The sequence below is a fragment of the Rhinolophus hipposideros genome (assembly GCF_964194185.1).
Source record: "Rhinolophus hipposideros genome assembly, chromosome: 5".
NCBI classification, from domain to species: Eukaryota; Metazoa; Chordata; class Mammalia; order Chiroptera; family Rhinolophidae; genus Rhinolophus; species Rhinolophus hipposideros.
In genome coordinates this window covers 72,227,199-72,247,003 of record NC_138051.1, presented here as the reverse complement: position 1 = coordinate 72,247,003, position 19,805 = coordinate 72,227,199, and the positions used below count along the sequence as shown (strand labels likewise).

At 42.6% G+C, this 19,805-nt stretch overlaps 1 protein-coding gene across 1 annotated transcript in view; it reads left to right on the top strand.

Moving 5' to 3' along the window:
* LOC308498194 (uncharacterized protein) overlaps positions 1-18,144 on the top strand; it is a 294,791-nt gene extending 276,647 nt beyond the window's left edge. Inside the window, exon 7 of the mRNA XM_081049730.1 lies at positions 15,944-18,144. Coding sequence (XP_080905856.1) covers positions 15,944-16,051 — 108 coding nt within the window. The 3' untranslated portion in view covers positions 16,052-18,144. The remainder of the gene's footprint in view (positions 1-15,943) is intronic.
* Positions 18,145-19,805: the final 1,661 nt, after the last annotated feature.

Below are 19,805 nucleotides of genomic sequence, written 5' to 3'. Positions count from 1 at the left end.
CTGTGTCAAATCATTATATTTACCTAGAATTTATTTTTCAGCAGATAACTTGCCTAACCAAAAAGGTGGATATCTCAAATCACCCGAGGGCAGGTTTGCAGCTGGACTTCAGGAAAGGACTCTAATCAGGACTGGAACTCATCAGGGCCCTCTCTCCATCTCTCCTCTCAGGCTCTCCTTTAACATCTCTTTGAATCTTCTTAATCTACAGACAAATCTCTTCTGCTTTTCTGATCCACAGATCAATGTCACCCAATTTACATGTGGGAAAGACTGAGACTCTCTGTTTCCACCGGGCATTCTCAGGGAACGGTCATAGTCAAGTATGGACCAAGTAACCGGATGTGTTTGGGGGGTGGGATGGAGTGGGGACAGTACTGGGGTTACCATAAGTGTGGGAAGTGCCAAGGAATAGGCAGTTCTCCTCAGAGAAGAAAAAAAACCCCAGGAGATAAAAGATGCAGAACAAGTCCTCTCTGGCTTGGAGTTCTAACGTTTCCTTTAACCCTTAGAGAGTAGGATGTTGCACTCTGTTGACTTTACGTTGTGCCTCGTCCTCCCACATGTTTTATCTCCTTGCTCATGCTGGTATGAGAGCCCAGAGTGTATCACTTTCATCCATCCTGTAAGCAGTTCTGCATGTGGTTGCTAAAAACCTGTCTTAGTCATCTCAGGCTGCTGTAACAAAATACCACAAACTAGGTGGCTTATAAACAAATAACAGAAATGATTTCTCCCAGTCAGGAGGCTGGAAGTCTGAGATCAAGGTGCCAGCTTAGTTGGGTGAGAGGTCTCCTCTAGGTTGCAGACTGCTGTGTTCTCGCTGTGTCCTCACAAAGTGGAAAGGGGCAAGGAGCTCTCTGGGATCTCCTTTATAAAGGCACTAATCCCGTTCATGAGCGCTCCACCCTTGTGGCCTACTCACCTCTCAAAAGCCCCACCTCCTAATACCACCACATTGGGGAGTAAGATTTCAATATATGAATTTTGAGGAACACAAACATTCAGTCCATAACAGAACCTCAGTCTAAGTTGCAGGGTGGAGAGTATGCCCACTGGAAAGTTGTCAATCTTTTTTTTTTTTATCAACATTGACGGGTCATTTACTCAACAAATATTAATTAAGTGCCAATTCACGGCACAGTGTGAGATGTTGGGGATACAGTGTTGTACAAGATAGATATGGTTCCTATATTGTCCTCTAAATTCTTCTGGGAAGACAGACATTAAACTGAGAGACAACAAATAAATATATTACAACACTTACAATATGTGTGATGAGGGAGAGAAATAAAATACTAAAAGAGAACCACGTAGGGACTAATATATATTAGAGGTGCTAAGAAAGGTATTTCTTAGGAAATTATATGTAAATTGAAACCTGAAAGATAAATAGGAATTAATCAGGGTAAGAGCTGGAGGAAGAGAAATCTAGGCCCAGGAAACAGTATGTGCGAAGGTCCTGAGGCAGGATAGGGGGGCTTTGGGCGCTCTTTGGGCTCCTATCATACAGGATATGATTCCTGGAGGTGGGAAGGAATAGTAGGAAGACTGGACAAATAGCCCAGGCAGTTATTACTGTAAAATATTGTACCCATGAGGGTTTTATTAGAATCTCTATCCTCACATAGGCAGATTAATTATGTCATTAACAACCTGACATTTGATATTGAGACTCTTTAGAAGCTATTGCTACAAAAGTGCTATGCAAGCAGAGAGAAACATTCTATGGGCTACTGTTGGGGTTTCTGTTGTGGTAGAAAAAGATAACAGAGCCCATAGATTCCAGGGTCCAACTCTGGACTCCTCATTGGCCCTATGTGATAGAAGTAAGTGGTTACCAATTTATCAGGTGAGGCAACAATAGTTTGTGTTCTTAGTCTCTTCCTTCTTTTTTCTTTATGAATGTGGAGCAATTTATTTCTATATAAATATTCATTTCAGAGCACGTATGTTTATGAACTTCTATTACAAGGCTGAGATGTGAGAGAAATACTATTAGAGCTAGTGGTAGGAAAATGAAGTGATCTAGTTTATTGGTCTCCATTCTTCCCTCACCCAGTTTAACTTTGGAATCATCATACAGGGTTTAAGAGTGGAATAGACTGCGGATGGAGCTGTCCCAGTGATGGGCAAATTATAGTCCATGGACAAATTTGGCCGGCCACCTGTTGTTTTCTTTAAATAAAGTTTTACTGGAACACAGTCATGCCTGTTGGTTTAACTAGTATCTGCTGCTGCTTTGTCACTTGACCAAATGGCTCTAAAAGCCTAAAATATTTACTATCTGGCTCTTTATAGGAAAAGTTTGCTGACCCCTGGACTATATCACAGATTACCCATAAATTATTATGTGAATGACAATTTTATCCTAAAAAGCTAGGAACAAGAATTAAGTAAAAGTGTTAGGTCAGTGAAATTATTTTCTTCATTTGAGAAAATTGTTCCATACAAAAGCAGGAAGGAAGGAAAGAAGGAAGGAAGGGAGGGAGGGAGGGAGGAAAGAAAGAAGGACAGAGGAAAGAAAGGAGGAGGGAGGGAGAAAAGGAAGAAGGAAGGAAGGAAGGAAGGAAGGAAGGAAGGAAGGAAGGAAGGAAGGAAGACGGAAAGGTGGGATGGAAGAAGGGAGGGTGGGAGGGAGGGAAGGAAGCAAAAGAAAAGGCACTGTTTTAATCTGATCTAGTTCTCTTATTTTACTAATGAGAACATGGAAGCTCAGAGAGGTAACCTGTCCTGCCCAAGGACACATGGCTAAGGACACAACTCCCAGTGTCATTAGTATGTCTACTCAGTGGGGCCTACTACCTCAAAGTACGACAGTTTTTCTTCTCTAACCTCCATTTGGGGAGCTCGTAAAGAGTTATCTTTTCCTCGTAGGAGTGAATGGCACGCAAACCTGCCCTTTGAATACACAGAGAGTTGCCTAGATCACTGAGACACAGGCCCCTGGAACTCTCACAATTACAAAGAGGAGACAGTCTGTCCATTCAGAGGCTACGTGCCTGGGGCCAGGGACGCCAATGTGTGGGCTCAGCAAGTGTGAGCCATGATGCATTTGCTTTGCCACTCCCTTGGCTCTTCACACATGTCTGCAGACACTAGTCAGGCTTCCCAAGTAGGGCTGATGGATCTGAATAAATAATTCCAAGTACCATGAACACCAGCCATCTGAATGCAGTGAGTCAGGGACTATTGGAGCTTTCATTCAGCACATGTCACTCATCGCTTCTTATCTGCCACAGTCAGCAGCAAGTCAGCAGCTGGAGGTGCTTAGTCTACATTCTTTAGTCTCTCCCATTTCCTCTCGTGCTGGGAAGTGTTAGACAACCTCCCAAATAGGCCTGGCCAAACTGCATGCAGCTAGGCCAGTTGGCAGAGCTTCTGTTCTCTGAAGAACAAGTCACAAGTTAAAGTGGGGGAGGGGCTGGGCTAATTCCCTCCTGCTCAGAAGGCTGGTGACTCCAGCTGTGGGACAGCCTCACCCCAGGTGAGTCACCTAACTCATTGCCATTATCTCTGTTCCATTATTCTGCTCTTGCTCCCCTCTATGGCTCTGAATATTTGTCCTGGCCCCTAAATGTTCACAGCCCTTTTGGACTCCCAGACATTTGCTTGGCCCTTTCCATCAGGTAATTTAGAAGGAATCCCCCGATGCTCAGTCACAGGGCATTTGAGGCTGGGCAGCCATCCTGACCTGACCTACCCTAAGTCATCTGCCCAAAAAGGCCACAGCATGGGCTGACCCTCTTTGGCCTCCTGGTGAGTCTGTGACCTCATTTCTTTTTAGGGCTGCTCCTTTACTGTCCATCTCCCCCCACCACCACCACCATCACCAACAACAACAACAACTTCTGAGATTGGAGAAGTCTTTTGTTTAAAGATGCCAGATACCATTCTAGCCCCAAGCTCTCTAGCATCATAATTCCCACCAGACCTTGAAGCTTCATGCAGACCTCCAAAAGTCAGCCCCACCAAGTCTAATGAACTAAAAACCAGGCCTTTCCTAGGCCTCATGTTCCATCATCCTCAATGAAGATGTGGCTGGAGAATTTGGTGTAATATTAGGCCGCTCCAGATGCCAGAGGCATTAACAGAGATACAGATAGAGCACACCCACTAGTGAGACTATCCCCAACCCCATACATTCCCTTCCTTATTCTTCTAGATGACTCTCTCAAACTCGTATAACCTCCTTTCCCATCCTTGCTATCAACAAACAGATGATTGTGTCTCCAATTCTCTGAGAAAAGTGAAGCAATCAGAAGAGAATTTCCACAGATTCCCACCACCCCTACCAGCATCTCATGTCTACTCTGCCTCTGAGTACATTAGCTCAGATGAATATCTACTTCCTGCTTCTTTCCAAGGACACCCTTCCAGCAAGCCACCTTTCTCTCTCCTACATCGTCAATTTCCCCTTTCTACTGAGTCATTCCCATGTGTATACAAGCATGCAGTTGACTTCTTTTTTTCTCACCAGCTACCGTTTCATTTCTTTGCAAAAAAATTCCTTGGAAGAGATGCACTAGCTCTCTTCAATTTCTCCCCTGTCATCTCTCCTAAACCCACTCCGTCAAACTCTTCTTGTAAAGATTAAATCCAAAGGTAATCCACAGTCCTCACTTTACTTGACCCATGAGCATCGTTTTACATGACTGAACCCTTTCTGTCCTTGATTTCTTCACTAGGCTTACAGGACCCCCACATTCTCCTGATTTTCCTCCTATCTCAATAAGCACTTCTTTTCAGTCTCTCCTGATGTATGCTCTTCTCCCCAACCTTTCAGTATTGGAATCCCGTGGAACTCATCTTTTCTTGTCTGTCTGATTTCATTTCTCTGATGATCTCCTCATGTCTTTTGGCGTTAAATACCATCTATAGATCTCCAACCCAGACCTTACTTCTGCACTCCTGACTAGTGTATGCAACTGTGTATTTGACATCTCCTCAAACTTGTCCAAAACTGGACCATCACTCTTCTCCTCTGAACCTGCTCTGCTGGCAGCTCTGATCTTCTCAATCAATGGCAACTCCATTTTTCTAGTTACCTAGGCTCAGAACGTTAGAATCTCTCTTGATTTCTGTCTTTCTCTCACACTCTGTATCAAATCTTACTCATAATATACTCGAAACCTTACCATTTCTTACCATCTGCGTTGCTACCACACTGATCTAAGCCACTGTCATCTCACCTGGATTACTGTAATAGCCTTCCTGCTATTACATTCTTCCTGTTTCTATACTTCCCCCATCCTACCCCACTACCAAAGGGATCCTTTCCTCATTGTAAAAGGTAAATCAGATTAGGTTTGCTCAAAACTCCACAATAGTCCTTGTGGTTGACTGAAAATGGTCCTCCAAAGAATATCCGTGTCCTAATCTCTGGAATCTGTGACAGTTGCTTTATATGGCAAAGGGGCGGGGGAACCTTTGTTGATGTAATTAAGTTAAGGATTTTAAGATGGAGACATTATCTTGGATTATCTCAGTGGGCCCTAAAATGTAATCACCTTATAAGAGGGAAGCAGAGAGACCAACAAATAAAAGGAGAATTCAATGTGGCCATAGGGGCAGAGAATGGAATGAAGCAGCCACCAGAAGCTAGAAGAAGCAAGGAACACATTCTCCCCTAGAGGCTCTGTGGAGCTCAGCCATGCTGACACCTTGACGTCAGCCCGATAAAACTGATTTTGGACTTCTGAACCCTCACACTGAGAGAGAATAAATGTCTTTTAAGACACCAAGTTTGTGAGCATTTGTTATAGCAGCCATAGAAAACAAACATACCGACCATTTCATTCTGAGTAAAACACTTATAAAATTCTACAACACCCTGCCCGTGTTAAGTCTCTGACTCCACTCCTGCCCCTCTCCCCTCCCTCACCAGCTCTGGACACAGTGGCCTCCTCCCCGTCCGTGTCTTTAAACAAACCGTGATCCTACTCCCCCACCCAAGGCCTTTGCTCTAATTATTCCCTTAACCTGAAGCTCAGGGACCTTCCTCAGTTCCTTCAACTTTGCTCAATGAGATCTCTCCGGACCACATTATTTAATACCTCAACCTGTTCTGCCCTTTACCACTCACTCCTGATCCTATTTATTCTGATCTGTTTTTGTCTCTTTCTAAGCATTCCTCTCCTTTTAACCGACAATGTAATTTACTTGCTTATTATTTATTTATCACTCATTATTCTCTTCCTCTGCTAGGATATAAGATTCTCAAGGGCAGAGCGGATTGCCTATTTTGTTCTCTGCTGTCTCAAGCAGAGACTATTGCCTGACACGTGCAAGCATTCAATTAACATGTGTTGAAAGCATGAATGGATATCTTCAGAATTTCTGTGACAGTGATGCAAATTAGAGACACTCCTTTTCACCCCATCTTCATGTCCTTCCTTCCATGGCCCTCACTATAATGGCAAAGCAAATAAACATAGTAAGATATAGAATATTCAGTTCAAGATGGTGGGGAACAACCAGGGAGGTTAGTGAAAATAAAAGTGTCAACCTTCTCTTCGGAACCTCACGTCCTTTTATACACATTAATATGCAGTGCTCATAACCTGACAAAATTCTCAGGGTCAGCCTACAGAATTGTTTATGTAGCAGGTAAAATCATTCCAGGCCACAAATTTCAGGTGTACAAAACACGTTAAGTTTAAAATTTTCTTTTTAACTATCTTGAGTCCCAGTCTACATAATAGGAGAAAATACAACCTCACCAATTCAGGATAAACTCAGTCATTTCAGGGTTATTTCCTGCCCCTACTTTCCCTGGCATGAGCCCTATACCTGGGGGTCAATTAAATACTAGAATTCATACTAGATTCATCACGGGCATCTTCTTGTCCCAGTTAAGAGGCCAGATCCAAGTATCACACCTGTACTACTCTCAGCCACACGAGAAAACAGCAGGCTGCCTCCACTTGGCTGCCTGAGCAACCAGGCAACCTGAAAATATTTATGGAACAACACCATAAGCTAGGCACTGGGGATAGCAGTACCCAAGTCTGAGTCCCTGCCCTCAGAGATTATGTTCTAGAGAGGGGAGTCACATCACAGACATAAAAACAACATAAATGAAAAGTAATGATGTGGGGTACTATGAAGGGAATGAGATGTGGGGAAAGTCTCAGGCATGGCATTTGAGTTGAAACACAATGAGAAGTAAGCAAATATAACAAACATCTGGAGGAATGGATTTCCAATTGGAAGACAGAGAAGTGCAAAGGCTCCGAAACAGGGATGAGTTTGGTCTGTTTATTCTAAGTGTAAAGAGACCCTATGAAGCCCTTTCTGTACCATGTCTACGTCTCTCCTGCCATGTCTTATAGGAAAATGTCTGTGAGTCCTACCTTCTTCCAGAGACACCTAGGAGAAGACTGGTATATGCACTGTCTACTCCCCATCCCCAAATCTTCCAGTGTTCATGTTGCTCCACCCTTGGCTTAGTTGGGAACAGAGGCAGGATGCAGCGTTACCCCTTAGGGATATCTGTCATAACTAATCACCTTGTCAGGAAAAATTGTAAAAGATTTTGGACATAGGCAGAATTGACTACTGTATGTCCTATCTAGTGCACCCTTCTGACTCATCTTTCATCATCTGAGAGCTATTTTACAACTCTGTCAAGATGTGGAACACTGGTAGTAATGCAAGTGATTCTTGCCCATAGAAATGCAAACTGTGTCCAGCTGAGAGGCAGTTGATTGTTGCCCTGGAGATATTGATCAGTTTTATATCTATCTGTATTTATTTCATCATTATTGATGATCTATATATGTTTTTTAATCCTCCTTTGAACTACTTGTAACATTTTACTAATTTCCTCATTAATACTGACATATTTCAATTTGTATTTGTATAAGAGTCAATACTTTACCTTTTATAAATACAGTTAACCCTTGAACAACCAGAGGTTAGGGGCACTGACCCCCCCCCCACCACACACAATTGAAAATCCACATATAATTTTTGACTCCCCCAAAACCTAACTACTAATATCCTACTGTTGACCGAAAGCCTTACTGATAACATAAACAGTTTAGAGCACATACTTTGTATGTTATAGATATTTTATACTGTATTCTTAAAATAAAGTAAGCCAGAGAAAAGAAAATATTATTAAGAAAGCCATAGGAAGAGAAACTATATTTGCAGTATTTGTTCCAAAAAATTTTTAAAAAAAGAAAGAAAAAAATCACATGTAAGTGGACCTGTGCAGTTCAAATCCATGTTGTTCAAGGGTCAACTCAAAAGTATCCTTTGGAAACCTTAACCTTCTCCCTATTCTTTCTCTCCTGACCGCTTTCTGGTCTGAACAGTCACATGTCTTGGAGGTAAGTCAAAAACAGATGACTCTCTCCTCCATGCACAGAGGGAACTGGGGCTTGAAGAAGTAAAGACTCACCCTGCTTGCTGACTCCTGTTCTGCTGCTCCGTGGTAGGAAGGAGGCATGTACCACTGCTAGGGACTCGTTAGGAAATGCACTGAAGTATTTTGGGGGAAGGGGTAGGGGTCTATTCTCAGGGATATAGATGTCCAGACCCCAAAATGAAGATATCCTGCTCCACATGCCAGGAACGCATCCAGGGAGAAAGGCTCCACTGGGATAACATTGGTCTACAGAATGTTGCTCTTGGATATGGGGGTCTTAATGACGGCCCCCTAAGAATCCTGCTGGGATCCAGACAAACATTCCATTCATTTACTAAATCACTAAACCAGAGCTGGTTTTATGGTCATATTTCTCCCTTGGCATGCAAAAAAAATGTCTATGGCCTTCAATAAAGACTTCTCTCTACTAAGAACTGAGTTGGGTGTATATTGTTTTAAACTTCAGCACCCTCCAGTAAGATTTATATTCTTGTTTTGCTTAAGATTCACATTTTAATGTGGCAATAAAATCAAGTGAGACTGTCTCATTGCAAAGGATCCTATTTAGTTAATTATCAGGCCCCATGCCACAAATCACTGCATTGGGTTTCTGGTACCCAGAGAAGGCTGCTATTTTTCCCTCTCTTCACATGAGAGGAGAGTCATATGAACCTGAGTCATATTGATGAGCAGAGCTGGGACTAGTGGTGGTGAGGAGGGTAGAGTAGAAAAGAGGTAGCTGCCCTATACTGTGCAGCCCCCCAAAAGCCCACCATGTATGCATCAATTCAAGAGGCAGTATGGTGAATAGGCAATGTCCAGATTCTGGGTTCAGATCTTGACTCCCAGCTCTGCCATCTACCAGCTCTGTGATCTCAGTCATGTTGTTTAACATCTAAATCTCTAGACCTTTTTCCCCCCCGTATAGGTTATAATGATGCTATCACAACATCCTGGCTTTGTTTTGAAAATTAATGTAAGTAATAGATTTAAAGAAGCTGGCACCAAGCAAAGCAAACAAGTAGAGGCTGACAACCTTCAGGGGCATCCAGTGTGATATGCCTGATGCTTGCCAGGAGTCACCAGAACTACAGGAAAGTATCGAGGTGACTGGGAGCAAACAAGCTGACATCAGGGGATTCAGGATTCAGGCCAGAGTCTGAGCAGCAAGCAGCAAGGTCTCAGACAAGGATTAGTGCCAAATGAGATAAAAAGAAACACAGAGACGCGGTGATAGACACACAAGTGAAGAACAAGAACGGGGCTTATTAACCTGGTTAAGTTGTGGGGGTTTTCTGGACCAAGACCAGGAAGGCCAGAGGCTGTAGGTAAAAGATGCTTTGCTGGAGAAGGAAGGTGGGGTGGGCAGATCAAGAACTGCCAGGCAGAGGAAAACAGACACGAAGACCCTCTGCAGGGCCCTCCAGCAGAAGGCATGTCTGCACTTAAATAGACTTTAGTTTCCCAGCTTTCTCCACTCACAGTGCACACAGCTAATGCTGAGGGCAGTCCTGACCATCCAGGATGGCAACCATGATGAATCAATGATTTAAACATCAGTGCAGGGGGAGAGTTAATACCCTGACAATGATTTAGGTAAACTTGGAGATTTCAAATGGATTGTCAACTCTGAACAATCAATAGTGGCCACCTGCAGTATTGTCTTAAGAAATATATTCTTTAAGATTTTTATTAAAATATCGCTAACATACAATATAATGTTAGTTTCAGGTGTATACCATAGTTATTCAACATTTAAATACCTAAAAAGGTGATCACCATGATAAGTCCAGCAAACATGTGACACTGTATCACACACTATATTATTGACTATATTCCCTATGCTGTACATTATATCCCCATGACATAATTTGTTTTATACCTGGAAATTTGAACCACTTATTCCTCTTCACCTTTTCCCTCCTTTTAAAATTTTTTAATTACAGTTAACATTCAATATTATTTTATATTAATTTCAGGTGTACAACATAGTGGTTAGACATTTATGTCATTTAAGAAAATAATTCCCCTGACTAGTCTAGTACTCACCTGGCACTATACATAGTTATTACCATATCATTGACTATATTCCCTGTGCTTTACTTTGCATCCCCATGACTATTTTGTAACTACCAGTTTGTACTTCTTACCTTTACCTTTTCCACCCTGCCCTTCCAACCCCCTTCCATTTATGACCCCAACAAATCTATTACACATCTGACACCATACATAGTCTTTACAATATCATTGACTGTATTTCTTATGCTATACCTTATATCCCCATAACTACTTTGCAACAACCAATTTGTACTTCTTAATCCCTTCCTCCTTTTCACTCACTCCCAACCCCCCTCCCATCTGGCAACCATCAATATTCTCTGTATCTATGAGTTTGTTTATTTTATTCTTTAGATTCCACATATAAGTGGAATCATATTGCATTTGTCTTTCTCTGTCTTACTCTCCACTCAGCTCAGTACTCTCCAGGTCCATCCATGCAGCTGCAGGTGGCTTGAACCCATTCCCTTCCATGGCTGAGCAATATTCCATTGTGTTCCATCTCCTCTTTATCCATTCTTCCATCGACAGACACCCAGACTGCCTCCACATCTTGGCCATTGTAAACAATGCTGCAATGAATGTATGAATGCACATGTCCCCCCCAAAGTAGCACTTGGGTTTCTTCAGATAAATACCCTGAAGTGGGATTACTGAATCCTTTGATTCTTGTTATAGCCTTTATTTTAAAGTTTATTTTTCTGGTACAAGTACTGCTACCCCAGCTTTGTTTGTTTGTTTTCATTTTCATGAAATATCTTTTTCCATTCTTTTACTTTCAGTTTGTGTGTGTCTTTCAATTTGAAGTGAGTCTCTTGTAGACAGCATATGTAAGGGTTTAGTTTTCTTATTCATTCAGCCCTCGTATGTCTTTTGAGTGGAGTGTTTAATCCATTTACATTGAAAGTAATTGTTGACAGTTATGTAGCTACTGCCATTTTATTATTCATAATGTTGATCTTTTTTTGTTGTTGTTCCATTTTAAAGAAGTCCCTTTAACATTCCTTGCAATACTGGTTTGGTAGTAATGAACTTCTTCAGCTTTTTCTGCTTTGGGAAGCTCTTTATCCTTTGATTGTAAATGATAGCTTTGCTGGGTAGAGTAATCTTGGTTGTAGGTCCTTGCTTTTCATCACATTGTATATTTTGTGCCAATCCCTTCTGGCCTGCAAAGTTCTGTTGAGAAACCAGTTGATAGTCTTATGGGAGCTCCTTTATTAGTTACTAGTTGCCTTTCTTTTAGTGCTTTTAGAATTCTCTCTTTGTCTTTAACTTTTACCATTCTAATTATAATGTGTCTTGGTGTAGGCCTGTTAGGTTCATCTTGTTTGGGACTCTGTGCTTCCTGGACTTGTATGTCTATTTCCTTCACTAGGTTAGGAAAATTTTCATCATTATTTCTTCAAATAGGTTCTCAATCCCTTGCTTTCTCTCTTTTCCTTCTGGTACTCCTATGGTGTGAATGTTGTTACATTTGTTGTTCCAGAAGTCTCTTAAACTATCCTCATTTTTTTTTCTTTTTTCTTTTTTTTTTTGATTCTTTTTTCTTTTTTCTGTTCCGATTGGGTGTTTTCTGCTACCTTATCTTCCTAATCACTGATTCAATCCTCTGCCTCATCTAGTCTGCTGGTGATTATTTCTAGTGCATTCTTCATTTCAGTTATTGTATCCTTCACTTCTTACTGGTTCTTTTTTATGGTTTCTATGTCCTTTTTCATGCTTGCTATCTCTCTGTTGAAGTTCTCACTAAGTTTCTTGACCATCCTTATAACCATTGTTTTGAACTCTGTATCTGGTAGGTTGCTTGTCTCCATTTTGTTTAGTTCTGTTTCTGGAGTTTTCTCCTGTTCTTTCATTTGGGATGTATTTCTTTGTTTTCTCATTTTGGCTGCCTCTTTGTTTGTTTCTATGTATTAGGTAGATCTGCTATGACTCCCAGTCTTGGCCAGGTGGCCTTATGTAGTAGGTGCCCTGTGGGGGCCTGGCACAGTCTCCCTGGTCTCCTGATCCAGGTGCTCCAGGAGTGCCCCTTGTGTGGGTTGTGTGTGCCCTCCTGTCATAGTTGAGCCTTGATTGCTATTGGCACATCAGTGGATGGGATTGACCTCAGGCTGATTGGCTGTGGCTTTTGGCCACGTCCACAGCTTACAGGCTACTGTGTGTGGGGAGACCTTACCTCACTGAGTGGGATTCACCCCGGTGGGCTCTGGTGCCTGTGGAGACTGCCCTTTGGGTGTGCCACTTGTGGGGCTAATTGGGTGGTGCTCTACTGTGGTCTGAAGCCAACCTCCAAGTATGTTGGTTCTGGAGCCTCTTGTGAGGGGTTCTGGTGCAGGCTGAGGTCACCCACTGTCTATGACCAGCCAGGGACTATCTGGTAGGACCTACATAGTGATCCACCGTTGTTCACTGCCTACGCTAAAGTTGGAGGCACTTAGGAGTGCCTGTGAACCAAGGATGGCTGCCACCAGTACTAGGCCTGGCATACCACTGCAAAAAGCCAGTACTCCCTGAGGCCTGCTGCCACCTGCATAAAACCTTGTGCAGTACATGAGTTGGGTGAGGCAGGATTTCAGGGAGTCACTAGAGTGGGAAGAGTTGGGGTCAATAGTTTAAGGTAGACTCTAGTTTGGTGCCAGTGTTGAGCATGGAGCTACTCAGCAAAAGTCTTAGAGTACACAGGAGCCAGCTGCCACCCACCTGGGTCCTGCAGACTCTTATAGTTTTTTAAAGAAAGAGTGCAATGCAGGCAGAGCTGGCTGTTCTCAGTGAAAGTACCTCTGATGTTGGGCAAATTCAGTGGGGTGGGGTCTTAGGGAGTCAGCAGGGTGGAGCAAGCAGAACTCACCAGACCGATCAGATTCAGATTTGCCTGTGAGGGGGAGGGCTCAACACAGAAAAGATGGTGCCTGCCTGCCAGCTGCACAGCAGGTCGACCTCACACAGGGAAAATGGTGAATGTCCTCCAGCCCTTGTTTCAAAGCCGCACACCTCAGTCTGCCCCCCACATGCCTCCAACACTCCTTGAGTTACTGTCTCTCCGCCAGAGCCCAAGGTGTCTGTGAGTGAGTCTGTGTGTGGGCTGTTTAAAAGAATGTCTGGGTTTCCTGCAGCCTTCTGTCCCACCTTGATGTTTGGGATCCCCACTGTTTTTCACAGTTAGTTATGGTGGGGGCTTCTCTTCCTGGCACCAGTACTCTGGGCTAGAGAGGCTGGTATGGGGCTGGGGTCTCTCACTCCTCCAGAGGAAGCCTCTGTGACCAAGATATTCCTCCTGGTTCTCAACCACCACTTGGAAGTTTGGGGCCAGCCCATTTTGCGTCTACACCCGTCCCACAAGTCTCAATGTGACTTCTTTATATCTTTAGTTATAAAACTTCTGTTCAGCCAGACTTCACGTGGTTCTCCAGGTTGATTGTTCTATAATTTAGTTGTAATTTTAATGCGTTCATGGAAGGAAACAGGCAGAGTGTTTATCTACTCCACCATCTTGGATCTCCTTGAGAAATATTTTTAAGGCTACATTTGGGACGAATGCTATGACTGATTATTTATGCCTGCCAAAAGCTTAGAAATGAAGAGTGGAGGTATATTGGCTACCTTTTAGCTAGAAGTAGTACAGCCAGTTCCTCCTAGCTGACATGGAGCTGGAGTATGCCTACAAGTTGTCAGTGAAGGAATTTACTCATCTATGTATTTGTTTATTCAGCATTTCCAGGATAGCCACCATGAGTAGCACTACTGCATTGGAAAAAGTGAGGGTGTGATGTAGGAAGAAGTTCAAGGGACTCTCGGGGCTATTTTGCAGACCCAAGAATGCTTTGGCACTTCATTTAGATTCAACATCAGCAAACAAGCCTAGGAAGTAGAAATTATTATTATCATCCCAATTTGTAGACTCAAAAACTGGGGTTCATCTCAATTTTAGAAACAATTAATTTACTAATTCCTGCTGTAGTAATTGTCATGTCCTCAAATGCACTGTCTTTTTCATCTTTCACTGAAAGCTGGGAAAAGGATGAGACCATGCATGTAAGAAACCATTTGCCCTCTGTGTTATTTAAGAGCAGCCTTACTGACACATTGGTTAGCACTCAGCCAAGCTCTGAGCATTACTTAAACTTAGGGAATGTGTATCCAGTGAATTGGTCCATATTTTCACTCCCTACAAAATAGCTATTTAAATATCCCTTAAGTATGCACTTTCTGAATCATTAAGGCCTCAGGGTGCATCAATTACACTAATTTAGGAAAGTGATCAAATTCATGCAGGGCTGTTATTTTTAAAGAAAAGACATTTCAGTGTATTGATGGGGAATTGGTGTACGGAGCATATAGATTTCCAGTTATCTCCTGTCATGGCAAGAGTCCATTGGTTTCCTTTAAGAGATGGAGAACACATTATGCCTGGTATTAACAAAGATCAATTTCAGTAAAGGAAGACATTCAACACAAGGGAATTGAACTGAGCTGGGAATAAATGACGTAATGTTTGAAGCAATAAGGGATAAGTCATGCCGGGACTCCAAGTTCTTGTATAAACAATGATTAAGTGGAATTTTTGTCCCTGCCTTTCGCTAAAGGTGATATTCTTTACTGTAAAGTATAATGTATATATTTCAGCATTGTTCATGAAGTATGCAGTTAAGAATTGTGCTTCTTAAAGATTTCAGAATTCTTTGGTCTTAACGTGAAAGGAGGGCCTTATCTTTACTGCCAACTTATTTCTACTCTTCAAACTGAAGTCACAGTCTTTAATAAGAATTTGGCTTTGGGTGTTATCTTTCAAGAAAACAGTATTCCAAACTTCAATACAGTGAATAGAGTTACAAAGACACCATGAGGGTAATATGGAAATGGAGTAAAGATAAGCTCTCTGCTGAGACGTGAGATGCAATTAAAAATAAAAAAAAAAAAAGGATGAGGTGAATAGGAACAGCATTGGTGCAGGATTTCTATCAGTGTCTCTAAGGAAAAAAAAATTAAATTAAACAAGACTCTCTGTGAACCAACTTCTTTGGGGTCCATAAGAGCTATTTAGCTATTTAAGTGTATTCATATAGATATTTAGAGCTGGAAGAACCTCAGATATTTCAAAAGATGAGAAAACTAAAGCCCAAGGAAGTAATGTGACTTACCGAGGATCAGTTTTCCCTCCTCTGGCTTTTTGGTATTTCTTTGTAGCTAAATTTTCATTTTTAAGAGGAAATTTAGGAAATTTTCATTTTTAGAAGCAACAATGTTCCAATATTTGTATTTTGTTTTTGATGGTGGTATTGACTTTTGAATATGCACCAAAACCCAGCACCATGATTGGATGCCAGAAGTTCTAGCTTGAAACTAAATTGAATGCTGTTTCTGATTCCATGTTTCTTGGGGATGACGTGGCAAAGATACAAAAAGCACATTTTCACAAAGTAACATTCAGAGACTAGCCAAGATCAAGGGAAACAGTTATATGAGGAAATTAGTTTTGGTTCATCAAGTAATAGCTCTTTCTTTGCCTAGACAGAGAAGACTGGGAGGCAAAAGAGAAGAGTTGAACTGATGACAGAGAGGCTGGCACTTACGACATCTCCCGTTCAGACACAGAGTGATGAAGGAGCCAAGATCTAAACCAAGAGAAAAGAACCAAGACCCTCATCCTTCCTTTTGTTTTTGTCCTTTTCGTCATTATTTGCCTGGTAAACTGTAGATGACTACTTTTAGGGACTTATCCCAGAATGAAGAGGTCTATTGGGAGCCAGGATTCTCAACCTCAGAGAGAATGCACCCCAGGATTTTCCTGAGCAGAGAAAGGGCTGTCGTCCGGACACCTCAAATTAGAGATCTGAGTGAGGCTTCATGAAGCTTTCTTTGTTGTGAGCTGCTTCCAGCATGGTAGTGAGCAGGAAGGGTGGGAAGTGATTATTAACAGAAAACACACGAAAGATGGTAGCCCACAGGCCTGGGCTCCAATCACAGCACTGCTGTCCACCAGCTTCATGTTCTCTGGCAGTATCTGTTTCCTACTATTAGGCTAATTGAATTCAAGGTTCACGAGGACAGGTCATCCGACAGCCTAGCCCAGACCCCTCAACTCCTCCTTTCCCTTCTGCCTTGTCTACCAATTGCCACAGCCACATGCTAAACCAAGCAGTCTTAAATTTAGAATTCCCAGTTTTGGCTACTTCCTTATTTTTCCCACATATAACCAGTCCCACGAGACATATTCTTCCATCCTTCAAGATCTGCAGTTCTCTAGCTCTGCCAGCCTTCCCAATCCATCAGTGGTTTCTGGCTTTCCTTCCTTTTCTACCATTATGTTTTCCATCAGTCACTTCACTAATACTCTTCCCAATACTCTCCTCTGCCTCCTGAGCTGCCCTCCACTGATAATCAGCACCTGACAATCTTAATTCTGGATGAATCCAACCACCCACTTCCTCAAGTCCTGATGCTTAGTGCAGCCTGTGAAAACCCATCATGGTACCTGTGGGGACAAAACCCCAAAAAACAGTTTCCAGGCTCTCGGCCTCACATAGAAAGGTGCTGGCTCGGGTAGTAAATGGCCATCAACTGTGATCATATGGCCAGCAGCTGTGGCTAGTTGGCCGTTAGCTGTAACCCGTAAGCCATTGGCCACTAATATACAGCTGTGGCTACGCTAGCAGAAAGAATGGGGGCTAGCAAGAAGATGGTGGCTGGCAAGCACGGACTGCTGTTAGGCAGATTATGTAGATCCTGCTTCCTGTGTCTCCAGCCCAGCCGCCAGCGAGAATATATTGGTTTGACTTCCCTACCTATGGCTCCGTGGGTGTTCCTTTTTAGCCTTACCGTGTCCTGCGTTCTTAAGTGGGGAGCGGGAACTGAGACCCCGCCGGTCGCCCCGCCGGATGCCCCACACAACAAATGGCGCAGCGAGCAGGGTCCCCTGCATGACACTACCACCCTTGTGTATTATAGATGTCAACCCCTTGGCACCTGTAGCTTTTGGGTCTGGTTCCCAAATGACCATTTTAAACCTTTGCCACTATGCTCAATGGCTCCACGCTACCCCTATTCCTACTTTGCATCCTCCCATTTGCAACAGATGACTTGGCTTTCTGTTCCCTGAGAAAGACATCAGTAAGGCAGTTCCTAAACTATCCAAAAGTTTCATGGAGTCTGAATGACCTGAACTGGGAGAGCAGAGGGCAGGTCAGACAAGAGTAGCATGAGCCAGAGGGAAGGCAGGCTGAGCCATCGCAGAGTGGGAAGCCAATCTAACATCAAGGTGGGCTCCAATGCAGGAGGTGCTGAAGCCGAGGCAGCAGGATTCTCCTACACCCCCTTCCAGAGGACTATTTCTATGCCTCACTGGACTCCTAGTTCATTTCAAACATCAACTAGACTTTAGTGTCTCCTCTGCCTGAACTCTGAAATTGTCCAAATCACAAATAAATTTGCTCTAAAAGGCATTGTTTTGGATATAGAGTGAAAGATGCTGCATAATAAAGTTGTATTCTTTACATTGAGTTAGGGAGCCCATCTCTGAAATTTTGTAAGTCAAATAGAGCCGCGGGTCAATTATTTTCCCATTTTGTTCTCATCATCCGACTTCCCAGCAGGTACAGAATTTTAGCCTGGGGAAAATTTTCGGTCAGGTATCCTGCTCAAGGCATGGAGTTATGAAGATACTGACAGATCAGTAGTATGCTGGGTTGAGTAGCCCTTTTACGGTTAGTTTCACTGCCTCCCCCTTGCCTTGTTTTTACTCTTCTTGTTTTTGGTGATTTACAGAATCCCTACGAGGGACGGAAGAAAGTAATGACCCAGAGCAAAGAGCACCTGCTCATTTTACTTCTCTTGGTCATTAGATTTTGATGTCTTTTGGCTCTTCCCTGATGTAGGAAGACAAACAATAGCAAGTTATTTTTTAGGTGCTGTTCTTGGGAATCAATTCTTCATTATGGAAAAAGCTCTGTGCACAAAGAGGCCTCAGAGACCCTATGGCCTACGAGAAGGGCTTTGTCCTGCATAAAAGCTCCTGGGCAAAACGCAGTTGTTGAGTCTTTCTCTAGGCAGTAGCAAGGGCGTGTGTTGTGAGCAAAAATTATGATAGAAGAAAATTTCCATGTAGGTGAGCTACAAACTTCTTCCCAACCTCTTAGCTCAATCAGCAACCTTGAAACTCCAGTTGGATCACTGGGTCTCCTTTCTTTTTATTTATTTATTTATTTATTTATTTATTTATTTATTTATTTATTTATTTGTTTCAGGTGTACAAGACAAGGTAATACTTAGACGTTCATCATTTATATCCCTCACACTGTGAACCTCCCTCCCCCATGGGTCTCCTTTCTTAAAAGCTGAATAAGAGCTAAGGTGAGAAATAGACAGTGGGTCGTGGTCAGTGGGCAGATGGACCCATCACCAAAGGCAGGAGCTATTGGTCAGTGCGAGAGCTGTGGGCTAGGGCTTCTCTTCAGATATATTTATCTAGTCATTGACATGTTTAAGTTTCAAAAAAAGGAAAAGAAAGCCAGAAAAGAAAATTCTTTAAGTCAGTTTGTATTCTTTAGTAAGCTAGAAGGTTGTTATTTAAAGAAGCCTCGACAAATTATTCTGGAATAAAAGTTATAAGTTTTGTTTTGTCAGTAAATATGTTTATCTGTTTGTTCATTTTTCAAATGGTTTGTTCATTTTTTATGGTTTGTTCAGGTTTGTTCATTTTTAACAGATAACCTCACCTACTTCCAAAAGAGGACTGAAGGGAAAACAACAAGAAGGGATTTGTGGTGATGTTTTCCACCTGCTCCCCCTTTTGGGTTTTGTTGAAGTTAGGCTGAGTTCCTCGTTCCTACTGACCCTGAGTGACCATTTCTCCACAGCATCAGATCTCCCGGGGCCTTGATCACAGGCCTGGAGGTGCTGATGGCCTCCCACTCTTAGCAGTCTCTGGGCACCTCAGCATACCTTTGCTGTTCTCTTAACCCTGTCCACACCTTTGTAAGAAGCCTCTTTATTAGATGTCCTCACGGAATTTTGCTTCTTGTAGAATTGTCATTGCCATAATCTCCAATATGTTGGAAAACCTATAAAAGTTCAACACTTAATCTCTGTTCTGAGATCTTCTATCACCAATTTATAAAACGACGTAGCTCTGGGTGGTGCTTTGCTTTTGTTCAGTGTGATGTTTGTTAAATCTTTCTTTCGTGCTGCATCTCTGGGAAGGTCGGTAGTATGGGCATTATCAATCCCATCTTACAGGAAAGGAAATAGAGTCACTGTAAGTTTAGAAATTTGTTCAAGGTCAATGACTAATCAGGGTTGGGGTGGTCAAGATTTTGCTCTCCAGCACGCTCTTCTGGGCCCGATTGTTCTGACCCAGCAGCCAAAGGAAAATGGA